Source organism: Cydia pomonella, chromosome 9 (assembly GCF_033807575.1).
Source record: "Cydia pomonella isolate Wapato2018A chromosome 9, ilCydPomo1, whole genome shotgun sequence".
Lineage (NCBI taxonomy): Eukaryota > Metazoa > Arthropoda > Insecta > Lepidoptera > Tortricidae > Cydia > Cydia pomonella.
Window position 1 is genome coordinate 10,580,630 of NC_084711.1, and position 14,143 is coordinate 10,594,772.

The 14,143-nt window shown below is 36.4% G+C and overlaps 1 protein-coding gene across 1 annotated transcript; it reads right to left on the reverse strand.

Annotated features, from left to right (window-relative positions):
- Nucleotides 1-1,742: 1,742 nt before the first annotated feature.
- Nucleotides 1,743-10,896, reverse strand: LOC133521325 (sorting nexin-29-like). The gene is made up of 11 exons (XM_061856228.1): nt 10,688-10,896; nt 10,180-10,346; nt 9,288-9,415; nt 9,059-9,200; nt 8,117-8,223; nt 5,652-6,381; nt 5,242-5,362; nt 4,494-4,670; nt 3,889-4,029; nt 2,900-3,027; nt 1,743-1,936 (listed from the first exon to the last, which is right to left on the reverse strand). The coding sequence occupies exons 1-11, from the start codon at nt 10,688-10,690 to the stop codon at nt 1,846-1,848; spliced, it is 1,935 nt and encodes a 644-aa protein (XP_061712212.1). The 5' UTR covers nt 10,691-10,896; the 3' UTR covers nt 1,743-1,845.
- Between the last annotated feature and the right edge of the window lie 3,247 nt (nt 10,897-14,143).

A 14,143-nucleotide genomic window follows, 5' to 3' on the forward strand; every position in this document is an offset into this window, starting at 1 on the left:
CAATTACAGTTACACTTTTCCTGGTTTTTCGCGGACCAGAATATCGATGATTTTTGTAACTTGATTTAGACGTTGCTATCATTTTCAATCCAAAAACAAATAAAATCACAATTCAGAACATGCGGCAGCGTTGTTTTCTATCAAGTACCTCAAGCACCAGGGCGGCTACCGGGAAAATCGAAATTCGTCAATTTCGGGCATTTTTCTCTGTCACTCTAATTACGTCTTAGTGAGAGTAAAAGAGAAAGATCCCCGCAATTTGCGAATTTCGGTTTTCGCGGTAGGCCCCCAGGTCCTGTCAAGTTTCAGCAGTGTTGCCAGGTGACCGGAAGAGAATTATCGCACTTGAGTGTCAATATTATTGTACCGTTGAAAAAAATATCGTACGCCAATCAAAAAGGCAGCCCCTAAAAATGTCTAGCAAAATAAGCTTAAATTTCCAATATATAATAAAAAAAGACAATTTTCGTCTAAATTGCGCAAAAAATCTGTTTATGTTTGTGTATTTTTGGGATAGACTCAAACGGTATACAGGAAATTGTGACATTTTAAACTTTAAACTTACACCAAGGAGCCGAACACCCAAAAGATACTAATCTTAGCCTATTTCTGAGAGAAAGTGTCATATTTTGCTTCAAATTACTAGACTTTTAAGGTGGCATCATCCAAGGGCTGAAATTATAGTACTTTAGTGTACGATAATGCTCTTCAAATTATCTTACATGTACGACAATTATCGTACGCCTGGTCACACTGAGTGTCAGTGTCGACAGAGTCAGCTAAAAACGCGTCAAACATCGCAACGTCGCGCCGATGGCCGTGCGAGGCATGGAGTGGCAACGCCGCAATGTATTTGTACACGACATTTGTCACACACACATGAGTAAAATGTATAAAAATATAACGTTGATTATTGCATGATTTCTGTATGAAACAAAGTTTTTCTATTAATTTAGCGCAAATGAATATTCGAAAGTAGATAGATGCGCAACTATTTATATAATAATATTGTGTAATTAATTAATTAATAGCGATTGTTTTTTGTATGAAAATCGAACCACCTTAAGGAGATGTATGGCTTTTATTTATTTTTTTCAAAATTTTTTATGAATTCTAGTTACAATTTTACATGACAACTACTCAATATATTTTATTATTCCAAGTAGTTTTTCTAATAACTAAGCTTTCCTATTTAGATTGCCAGATACCCAGTCTACTTTGTTGCTTTGCCCTAAAGTTGTCTGTTATAAAATACTTTACAGTACATATGGGGCTACTTTATAGCACTAGTGCGAGAAGTAGCATATTATGTTACTGTGTCGAACATTTAAAGGGCCATATGTACTGTAAAACGTTGTACGATACATGTGCGAATAGGTAATTCGCAACTCGTGTCGATTTAAAACACTCCCTTCGGTCGTGTTTTAATTTATCGCCACTCGTTTCGAATTTCCTATTTTTCGCACTTGTATCGTAATGTACTATTTCGGTGTCAGTATGACCTACATATATATTCAGTCCGTAAATTATTGCAGGTGACTAAATAAACAGCCTGTATAAATAATATTTTAGTAAGTTACTTCTTCTTATTTATATTTTAACGAAAAAATACAAAAGTATATTTCAAAACGGCCCTCAATTTACGCTAGCTAATTCTCATAGGTTTTCTGTAAAGCAGGCTTTAGACAAGCCTAAATTAACTAGGTACGTGAAAAAAACTGTGTAAAGTAAAAATACATGTCTGACTTACATGATAACTGCCTCTACACATGTTTTATTGCAGTTTATTTACGCAACCATGTCTAAAGGTCGTAATAATAATAATGGTAGCTATTTACTTGGCAATCAGAGAGCATCGTAAGTGGAAGTCGACTCGGTGGAATGTTGACGATTTAGCACGTGACTCGATCCGTTCGATCTCGAGGACGATGATGTGCTGGAAGGAATCCAAGACAATACAAATATTATTTATTGCACGCCTCAATAAAAAATAATACAGAAAAAAACAGCAACAGAAGTAAAGGTAAACAACAGGCCGTCTTATTGCTTAAAAACCATAGTAGGTATATTATGCCGACCTCGCAACAATTTTCCTTAAAATAATAAAAATATACTTGAGATTCTCAATCTAGCCCTTTCTTTTCATATCACACAATAAAGTATGTCTTGTTTTTCTAATTTAACCAACAAGGTGCCACAAAGTACGTTTTAGATTAGTTAATTCATTAAGGTTACACATCAAATTTCAACTCAATCGGTCCAGTAATTTTGTAACATACAGACAGACGAGCACGACAAGTGTTGAATTATTTTAATTTTGAGGTATGAGCCCTAAAACTGTAAAATAGCCCAATATTGTAGCAGATTTGAGAGCTGAAGGCAAGAAGTTAACTATATGGTGCTGAATTTCTCTGTATAAGGTATACCCGGATAAGATCGGCTATTTTTAGTAGAGTTGGAAGGGCGGTACAAAAAACTATATTACTTATTTCTCACTAACTTTTACTTCTGAATGTTACATGCAAATAATAAAGATAAAAAATAAAATATTTTTCTAGACAGCAAACCTTCTTCTTTCTTCAAGATCGGACTAATTGCTGATTCGAACTCTAAAGCAAGGAAAATAAGTTGCATGCATACGTTGAAAAATCCAGTCTTATCCATTAAATTCAAAATAGAGTATAAATAAATAAATTTCACCCTGTTCACACGTTTTTTTAAACGTTCCTAACACACTATTGAGCGGTTACTACAATATGGCAAGAGGGGCGGGATGAAATGGCGTCATACATTGTACTGCTAGTGATGTAAAATAACTGCTGGTTTGGTAGCAATTGCGATTATACGATCTACCCTCCATCTGATCTTATCCAGGTATTATTTGTTTATATTTGCTTACCCGAAGAACGGCAAGATGGTGATAAGCTGCGCTCGACTGGTGCACTCCCTCAACTCCGGTTGGACCAGCAAAATGTGGCGCAGGTACGCCTGCAGCGCCAATCGCCGGCTCTCCACGAGATGCGCGTCCTGATTTACAAACAAACCAACGGTTTATAGTCCATTCATTGATAGTTACGACCGTCCACCAAGTTAGCGTGGTCAATGTCCAATTCACCATAGCGCGATGATTTATTGACCGAAGCGTTAGCGAAGGTGTCAGTTTTTAGTCGGGCAAACGGCTTTCGTATGTTCTCTACAGGTCGCAATTCTCGTGAAATTTTGTGAATTAGATATAATTTTACTGACGTATCGTTTTTTGGAAAAAGTTCATAATGGTGGAAATTGGCATAAAGGACAGAGTGGATTTAAAAGGAGTGAAATCTCTTATGGTAGAACTGTTGCAAAAGTGTCCAGCTGTCAGCTATAAATAATAGTTCGAAATTTGCGTGATTCAGAATTTTGCTGTAGGGGAACAGCGCCATCTAGCGAAGAACGGGATAACTAAATAAAATTAGTTATATTAGTCTAGGGTTATTATCCCAAGAAAAATCTTGATAGCGTGATTCAGAATTTTTGTTGCAGGGAGCAACGCCACCTAGCGTGGAATTAGGTAACTAAAGAATATGATTCTGGGTGTCATTGTAACGAGAACATTTTAATAGCGCGATTCAGAAATTTGCAGCAGGGAACAGCGCCATCTAGCGAGGAATTTGATAATTAAATATAATGTTAGTTAAATAGTCTGGGGTCATTAATCAAAGAAAGAAAAATCTTAATAGCAACGCCATCTAGCGTGAGATTAGGAAACTAAAAAAATGTAGGAGTCTAGGTGTCATTATAACAATAAAAAGCTCAATAGCGCGATTCAGAATTTGTAACTAACGGAACAGCGCTATCTAGTGTGCGATTAGCTAACTAAACCAAAACTATAAATAACGTATAACGTACCCGTTTTCGCAGCGTTTTCTTTGGAGGAAAATTATATGAGGCTATGTCTGGATGTAATTTCTTTAGCTGCATGTGGAGCTCGTGAAACTTAGCATATCGGTGATACACATTCCATTCTTCATGACCAATTTTGAGAAATATCTGTGAAATTTATAACATCAATTAACATACAAGTTTCAAAGCTTTGTTCGGTCAGAAAGTTCAGTCTCTTGCCTCTAAGCAAAAAAAACGGTCACTCATAGTAGAGTTTTACATTGATATTTTATGTGAATTTAGAATATGTATTATATATAGAAAACCATATTTTCGCCTTTTTCAATACCAATCCAATGACTATTTGAAAAATAAAATCATATTTATATCGTGTAGAAACTTAAATAGACTTTTGATTGTTGAGCCATTTAGGGTTCAAGCCAATTTGGTTGTAAATATTAACGGTATGAAATGTCCAATGTAAAGTTAATCCTAAATGTGACTTAACAGAGTCACAGAAATATTAGAATGTAGTTAATGGCAAAAGACCATTAATATTATTGTGCTTTTCATAACATATAAAACAAGAAAATCTTAGATTATCTTTTATATAGATTATAGGTAGTCATAACCTGATAGACGTGGTAGGACTGAGTTTTCTTCCCGACCAGAAACGCGGTGGGGATATAAGCCTTCACATTAGTTTCAGGATGGTCGAGTATCTCGAGTTCCGATCTGCTCTCTAATTCTTGTAAGCGTTTTTGTAAATGTTGATTGAACTCCATCAGCTCTGCGTGCATTTCTGCAACCTGTTGTAAATATAGACGACACAAGAGTAGGACTATGACCATATTTATATAAGGAAAACTAAAACGAAGAGCGGTGCAAAACTCAGTGTTAGCGCAAAACAAACTAACTACCGCATAATGATTGGGACCGTACAACACTTAGGGAATGCAACTGTTAATTAGTTCGTATGAAAAACACCTTCCCTAAGCACAATCTATATGGGCTGACAAATTTGAGTAGCATAATTCTTTGGACGGAAACATCGTGAGGAAACCGGACTAATCCTAACAAGGCCTAGCTTGCCCTCTGGGTTGGAAGGTCAGATGGCAGTCACTTTCGTAAAAACTAGTGCCTACGCCAAATCGTGGGATTAGTTGTCAAGCGGACCCCAGGCTCTCATGAGCCGTGGCAAAAATGCCGGGACAACGCGAGGAAGAAGAATTCTTTGGGCGGAAATGGCACAAAAAGACGCGCAGGACTAACACCCACTTCGGGTCGGGTTTCTTTGTTAATACTTTCTTAACATACTAACTATTACTATAACTAACGAATACCCTTATACACTTAAGAGATGTGTAAAATGATACATACTTGGACCAGTTTTTTCTCATACTGTTCAGCTTCCTGCTCCTCGCCGTTGTTTTTCAAAGCAACCCCCATTTCAACAGCAGACATGTACTGTCTTAATTGTTCTTTAAGACGATCATTTTCTCTGAAATACAAAACATTATCTTACAACATTGGTATATACTTATAATACACGAATTCGAGCCAATCCTGCAGTCTAAGTGTAACTAGTTGCGTTAGACTGCACGATTGACTCGAATTCGTGTACGTGACACCGCTACTGGCCTCATTCTTATTGCCCGTAAGGCCCGTCCTTAGATATATATTATGTCAATGTTTATAACTAAACTATCTCACAAAAAATATACATTGATATTATATTTTGATTTGAATAATATCATTTAGAATCATAATATATGTGGAGTCAAACTTACTTGCTTAAATCCAAAATGATTTTCTCTAATTTAAGTATTTTTTCCTTGCTGGTCTGCTCAATATGATTACACTTTAATTGTAAATTCAAATATTCCTTTTCTCTTATTTCTAAAATGGAGTAAGATTTGTCTTCAGGTACACTTTCGTCTTCCGTAAAACAGAGTTCCAGGCAAGAAGTGCTCCCGTCAATGCTACCCGCTACTTCTTCACTGTCACTTTCCGATATCTTTAAATTGTTAATACTCGATACAGATATATCATCTTTTGCTACATTGTTTGTATCTATGCTGTTAGATGACGAAAATATTTCTTTAGCACACTCTGACAATTTTGAAAGGATTTGCGAGGGACTATCTATGCCCTTTACGCTATCTGGGAAGAAATGTCGTATGCTATTCTTATATTCAGAACTGGTGGGTTCACTAGTGGAAGCTTGAGGAAGAGTTTTAGAATCTGGAGAGTTCAGGCATGTAGCGGGCGCGCTGTTCCATAAAGAGTCATCTTTCATACTTGGCGAGCGTAACAGTTTTCTGTCATCTTTGGTTTTATTTTTCGAATCATTTTTGTCAAATGATATGACTTGGCGCAGCGGCTTCCTCTTTACATTGGAAGGTTTCACAGGAGCAGGCAAGGATATGACTAGTTCTGCTTTATTTGACTGATTTGCTTGCTGAGTTTCATTTAATTCCGCTCTATCAATTGATAATGCAAACAAAATTGTTGATAATCCTAAAAAAACTACAAGTTTTAAAGCATTCCAATAGTACCAAATCAAAGAGATAAGTAGTTAATATAAGTTTAATAAATAATATAGTTGGTATTTTTTTTACCAGATCAGCCTAGTCCTACAGTACAGCTCAATAAGGCATGTGTTATGAATACTAAACGACGATACGAGTATATACAATATATAGTTATATTTAAATTCTTATATACATAGAAAACATCCATAACTCAGGCACAATAAATAGTGATAAACACACAAATAAATGACAGCAGGATTCGAACCTGGGACCTCCTGCTTCGTAGACAGGGTCACTGTCGACTAGGCTAGGAGGCGGTAAAATATCAGTTTCGGAACAATTATTTTTAGAGAACAATTTATCAAGAGCTAACTAGACCTAGTTTGAGATAACCAAAAAAATCTGACCACAGCCGGAAAATCGTCCCACTTTGTCGCTTGCCATAAGGACGCCTTGACAGGTTATTCGTATAAAGATATTCGTAAAACGCCACCTGTCGGCCACCGGCATATCTTGTGAGTCGTGGGAGGAGCTTGCGACTCGGAGATCGGACTGGCGAACTGCTGTCAATACGGGTATTGACAACTTTGAACGCTTGGCTTGAAGATCTTGACGCCAAACGTCAGCTCCGAAAAACTCGGCCAAGCCCTCCTACAACTATACATACAACTCATCTGGACAGCTCTACTGTGTTCCTTGCAGCCGGACTTTCAAAACCAAATTTGGATTTGCAAGTCACGCTCGCGCCCATGCGCGTAATAGTTAATAAAGAACCTTTAAAAACTATATTAATAAATAAAAAATCTTGTCAGGATGTCGCCGTCGACGGATACGTCTGGGAGGCCATCATCATCATAAAGATATAAGCAAATCTCGTCCTTATTTGAAAGGAAAGGAATGAAAATAAATGTGAGTAAGACGAAAGTAATGGTATTTGAAAAGGGAGAAAGTATGACAAACTGTGAAATTTTGATTGGTCAAGAAAGAGGGGAACAAGTGAAAGAGTTTGTGTATCTGGGAACCTTGTTCACAATGATGAAGACATTGAAAGGAGAGTGAATGCTGGAAATCGTGTGAATCAGGCACTCAACGCTGCGCATAGAGGGGTTGTTGGTGCCTACACTTATGTACGGTAGCGAAAGGTGGGTATGGCACGAGAGGCATCAGAATTATGTGAATGCAATGGAAATGAGAGCGTTGAGAAGTGTGTGGTGTGTAATTACAAGATAGAATTAGGAACAGTGTGATAAGGGAAAAGTGTGGACTGAACGAAGATGTAGTGACAAAAAGTGAGAAAGGTATGTTGAGATGGTTTGGATACGTGAAAAGAATGAGTGAAAGAAGGTTAACAAAGACAGTGTATAAGGGCGAAGTAGAAAAGGGAGCAGGAAGGGGTAGACCTCGGCGGACTTTCTCTGATCAAATCGGGGAAATCCTGAAGAAAGGCCAGGTCAATAGCACCCTAAACCGACGAGCGTGTACGAGGAATATTATGAAAGTGAAGGAAGCGAAAGAGGTATGTCAGGATCGTAGCAAGAGAAAATCCGTGGTCTCTGCCTACCCCTCCGGGAAATAGGCGTGATTATATGTATGTATGTATGTAATGGTCTCTGAGCTGCAGATGGACAGGGAGACAGCATAATAGTGAAAATACATAAAAGGGTTTCTGGTTAGTCGTTTACTAAAGAACTTGGATGGAATTAAATATTGTAAGGAATTACCTGAAGCCATGTTAGGTAACTGATATGCTAATTCATTGTTCCTGACTAATGCGCCTTCTTCATAGTACTCCATCAGAAGACCATGTGCTACCCAGCTTTGGAGATACCTGTCAATTTGATAATGTTTGCACTTCAATTACATGAACTCCGGCAAATATAGACCGCGGGCCAGGAGCATATATCGACAGTCATCGCCTCCCGGCTAATACTTTGTCAGATGATAGTTTAGATGCTATCATGAATTAAAAAAATAGTCAACCGGTTGTACCGCGGTGGAAAGACCATCAGTTGATGACATGAACATATAAAAAAAACAGTCATCGCCTACCAGTTGATACTGTTTTTACATGAACATCTAAAAAATACGTATCTTACCACTTATGTCCGCAAAGTATGCGTGATCCGTTCCGATCCATCCCGTTTATTTGAAACGCCTGATGGAATGCTACATTAATTGATTATTATTACTATCATAAAAAGGTAAAGTAAAGCGCTTATTTTTACATGTTCATGCGACCAGCTGACGTTCATTCCACCGCGATACAACCAGCTGACGATTTTTTTAATTAAGGGCTTGTGCACAAATCACGCGATGTACGATAGGGATCCCCCATCCCTCCCTCCCGGGGGGTGTCGAGCATAATTTAAGCAAAGGCCAGAAAAAAAAAAACAATCTGATTTCTAGCATATTAAAAACAATTGGCATACAATAAGAAGCTTAAAAGATGGTATGGGAGTGAATAAGAGCTCCAACTTGCTACTTGCTTCTCTGGAAACTGGTTTAGATTGTAGTGTAGGTATATTAAAGTAATTAAAAATATATATATATATTTGAAGACACCATAACTTGATATAATTAAGAAAATAGGCATTTAAAAAGTATGTAAGTAAGTAATGATACATACAATAAATAAGATCCAATAAAAGTGTTAAATAGCAAACCTTTCAAGTGATCTTTCATTTAAAGCAGCTCTAATGAAGGCCCTGAAGTACCCAAGTGGAGTGTTAATATTTGATAGAATTTTAAATCTTTCTTTCTCATGTTTAGTGAGGTGAAGACATGTGTAACTCCACAATGAGTTCCCTGAAATAAGAAAATGAAAAATGTAACAATAACATCAAAATAAATACCTGTGATATATCATATAATGTAGTATCATAAGGTACACACCAATATTGACAATATTAAATGTAAAATTTAACCCAGCAGTCACTAAGCTTTGTAAAGCAGAGTTGGATAAGTTGGTTCTTATACCATGACTGAGAACTTTTTCCCATTTTTCACAAAGCTGTACTATTCTGTAAAAAAGAAAGTAATTTATTGTCTATTCATTACAGTACAATCTCGCTAATCTGGTACTAATGCTGACACAAGGTCAGACTAAATTTGTATTTATTTTGATGTGTTTTAAGTATGTTGTAGAAATACATTACACTAAAGTAATTTCAATTCCAAAGAATTTTGACAGTTATTTTGCAATTTATAAAGAGAAGGCAGTGTTATAATATAAGTACAGATAGTAAACTTGGACATAGAATGATCTCTTGCAGTCCTATTTCAGTGCTGATTACTGGAAGGATCGGACCATTAAAGTTTCGGATTATTGAGATTTCACTATTTTTGGTTTTAGTTTGGTGGATTATAATTACTATAATATAATTTTGTTGCTATTCAAGTATGCTTATCAAAATAGATGGAACTGATATTGCTGTAACTCAATATGTTCAATGCAAGTAAACTGTACTGTATCCCATTCCTTGGTCAATTACAATAACTTTTTGCACAGTTGAGACCCGTTGAGCATTTATCAAATGATATTAGTCTAATATTAATTTATAAATAGCATTATACTTTTCATTTAAATTACTTTACAGATAAAGTTATTTATAACTTAATGTTTTTGTAAATATATTTGTATTTTATTCTTTTTGACATTTCAACAATACCTAGGTTGTCCCTAGCTATGTATACATTGACATTTTCTTTTTTGTCTTGACATTTCTTTATTTATTAATTATATTTTTTTGTAAATTTACCCATACAGATAAAAATAAGCAATCACCTTATATCATCTTCTGTAGCAAGTTCAGCTTTACCTCCAAATCGGTTTTGGCAATTTTGAATGCATGTGTGCAACTCTTGTGATACAAGTTTAGATGATTCTATCCGCTTCTTTAGTTCCTCTTTGGTGTCTATAGCATTAGCAATTGTACTCAATATTTTACTGTTCTGTAATTGACATTTTAGCAAGTTAATAGACATGTACAGAAGCATATTTAAATATTTGGTGCCCCGGGCCAGTTAACTTGATAAAGAAAAAAAACCTGCTTCGCCGCCTCTCGAAGCCTGCCGCCCCGGGCCATGGTCCCCTTGGCCCTAGGGTAAATACGACCCTGGACACTTATAATGCTGGTTAAATTCTTTACCAGGTAATAAAAGTGGCTGTTCAAGGAGAGGACACTAATGTTTTTAAGTAGTTCTATCTAGTGTAGTTTAGTTGCGTCCAATATTATCGATAACATCGAATAATTAAAAAATAACAATTTGAATGTAAATCTAAACAAGCTTACCATTGTTTCAAATGATTTCCTAGTTTATAGGCCTCATTCAATCGTAAAAATAAATAAACGAAGTATTATGTTATTTACATCATCATTAACACTATCATAATTAGAATTAATTTACTTTAATATAAAAATAAATAGTTTTCGTATTGTGTCTTACAATAATAAACTGCCCATTTGTCTGATTTGTCTGACTGTGACTGTCCATGACTTCTGTCTCGCTCACTGTCAATCTCATAGATGATAGGATCAAATAGATGTGCTATATAAATAAGGGACAGAACATACGTAATGCGCCAAATTAAAAACACGTTTGAACATCTCTGACAACATACCAAAAACAACCTACGTTATTTGGTCGCGTTATTTGTTGCCCATCATAAGCGATACTACAGTTCGTTCGCGTTTAGAATGCAGTAAAATCATTACAAGCCGCCGGCCTAGCGATGCTCGTAACCAATCAAATCGTTCCCAATTAGAAAATATGCCTTCAAATGATCATTGTCAAACTATATTTTCTAATTGGGAACGATTTGATTGGTTACGGGCGTAGCTAGGCCGGCCGACAATAATGATTTTACTGCATTCTAAACGCGAACGAACTATAGAGTCTGGCTACTCAAATATTACACATTTTTGGCGGGAAATTCAAAAAATCTTGGGCTGGTCACACTGTGTATTAGGAATTATAATTTTGATACTAGAAAATATTTTTGATTTTTAATGCACACGTAAGGTACCTAAGGAAATGAGTTAAAAATACGTTGACGTGCACTATGTAAAGTACAAAGACATATATGTATAGACATGTTTCGCCAAGATATTTTTATATATTTTATATTTTTATATCAAATTACTACTGACCAGTCACTCCACAGATTTCTTCTAAATATTGGTTTTCAGTAACTCGTTACGTTCCAATGTTTCGATTTTATTGATATTTTCCAGAACTTCTAGTTTATCCGTTTCTTTACACACTTGTCCTGTTCATGAGATTCAGGTATTAAGAAATTCACGTACTTAATCAAAGTTATAGGCAAATGTTAGAACTGGTACTTAAAGTATCAAAATATTATTAGAGCTCCAACCTGCTAAATTGTTTACGACTTGTAAACATTGCAGTTTTTCGTTATATAACGCTTCACGTCGACTTCGCACATTGTCGTAATTATTTACGAGGTTAAATAATAGTTTGCGGACCTCACTCGGTATAGTCATTATTAATATTATTTCAATCAATTTTTCGTGTTATGGCTCCATCAAGGTGTTGATGATTCTGCCAATGTCGAGGGTGGATAAGACACGGCTAGTATATGAATCTTATTACGAATCTAATATTATTTAAAATAAACTGAAATAAACCCCTTATAAACCGCGAACAATTTAAATGAATGACATAAATTGACATCAGACTTACTTAGTTTTTTTTTAATTATAGACAATTGGTGATACAACATCTGTCAACAATATTTGGTTAGCCAGACTCTAAAATTTACGGTGGGGAATAAAAAAATTGAAACTGTGCCAAGGACAAAAAATCATAGCTCTTTCTCTGATACTCCTACTAAAAGTTCCATAAGAGCATCTAGTTCAGTCATCTGCCGGGTCTACCATTTTATCTCTATACTTATTGTACCTCTATGGTCAATCTGTTTTATGGCTGTGTACAAAATAAAAATTTTTTTTTTTTTTTTAATGTACTCTACTAACTACGGAAGGTAGAGATACTATAGTTGGTCAAACCAATTTGTCAGTAAATAAGAACAAAAAAAACTATACTCATCCTTTTCTTTTGGATGCTAGTACTAGTGTAAGACAAAGATAGTATGACTCCCTCTGTCTATGTTTGAAATGAGATAGCCCTTTGACAAACTATACTAACGTTACGATAATCGCCTACGATTTTCAATACATTGCCGCATTTAATCGATCGATTGAAATTTTACATACTATTTATTGTAAAGCGCCAATAGGGTTGTTTCCATCTACAAATCTTAGGGCAGAATTGTATCCCAATAAATTCTTTTGGATTATAAAAACATGTTAAACTACTTTTAGGGGACCTGTAATGGCCATATTTTTGTAAATATTGAATTTAAAATATCTTTTGGCACACGTCACGTGACCAAACTCGAAACGTCATTGAAGATTCTGATGACGTCACAACTCTCGGATTGACACTGTTGACAGTTAGGCGATAAACAACAAATGACAAATGTCAGTTGACAGTTCGTATCTTCTACGTGTGTATGTAGTTATGTGTCAAACCGTAAACTGTGACGTCACACAATTTTCAAAGAGCGTTTTGGGAGCAAAAGCATCTGTCAAAATATATTTTGTTAATTCGTCGATCTCTTGCCACCATCAATGTGCCTGCTCTTCTTGAGCCAACTGGCATTATCAGGGATGATGGCAAGAGGCCTGATGGGGTGTCCTTGGTTCCTTGGAGCTTGGGACGGATGTTAGTGTGGGATGCTACTTGCGTAGACACACTGGCACCGTCCCACCTCCAACGGACTAATGTAAAAGCGGGCGCAGCGGCGGAAAGCGCCGAAATTTTGAAACGTAATAAATATAAGAGCCTCGGTAGAGAGTACCATTTTGTACCTTTTGGCGTTGAAACCCTAGGTCCATGGGGTCCCAGCGTGCACAAGTTTTTTGGAGAAATCGCGAAACGTCTGGTTGACGTAACTGGTGACCGAAGAGCTGGCGGCTTCCTCGCACAACGTATCAGTATTGCGATACAACGAGGAAATGCCGCCAGCATCCTTGGTACAATGCCTCAAGGGCCTATTTTATATATAAGCTAGTTATAGTAATCATCTGTATATATCCATTATGTATATTGTTCTTGTCAATAAAAAATTTTGTTAATTTAACATATTTTAAGCCGTTTTTAGGATAGAAGCTGAAGTTTAGGGCATATACAAGCGTTTCAAAAAATTGGAAACAACCCTATTATATCCACACTTTCTGATTTCGGGCCCGAAATCAGTCCCGATTTCGGGCCTGATAATCGTTTTCGTTAATATCAGCGTTAACAATATTTGAAGTGTAAAAAATCCTTTGTCTCTAATTTTCAAAAATGCTCAATGTTTTCTTTACATTTTATATATTGTAAACGATGTGCTGATATTTGGTAAAACTGAAAAATACTCTTTTTCGGGCCCAAAATCGGGTCGTTTCGTTCGAGTTATGTTACGTGCGGATGGAGCTCGATCGATCGATTTTCGCGGTAGGCCCCCTGAGGGCTTACCGCGAACCACGTTCGACGTGTTGCCTTCCTGTCACATTTACGTACGAATTTACAAGTGCGACAGAGAGGTAACACGTCGAACGTGGTTCTCGGTAGGCCCTCTGACCTGAGTTAGTGTGGAAATAGTAATTGGTGCGTCCAGTCCACGGCAAAGAATACAATACTCACTCACGGGTCGAGCCTCCTAGTGAGTATTGTATTCTTTG

Bases quoted from the DNA above. Each gene is read 5' to 3' on its own strand.
- LOC133521325 (XM_061856228.1), bottom strand. The intron at 9,416-10,179 runs GTGATTGCTTAT...TCTTTTTTACAG, and splicing joins GCTACAGAAGATGATATAAG to AATAGTACAGCTTTGTGAAA. The intron at 4,030-4,493 runs GTTATGACTACC...TAAATTTCACAG, and splicing joins AGTCCTACCACGTCTATCAG to ATATTTCTCAAAATTGGTCA.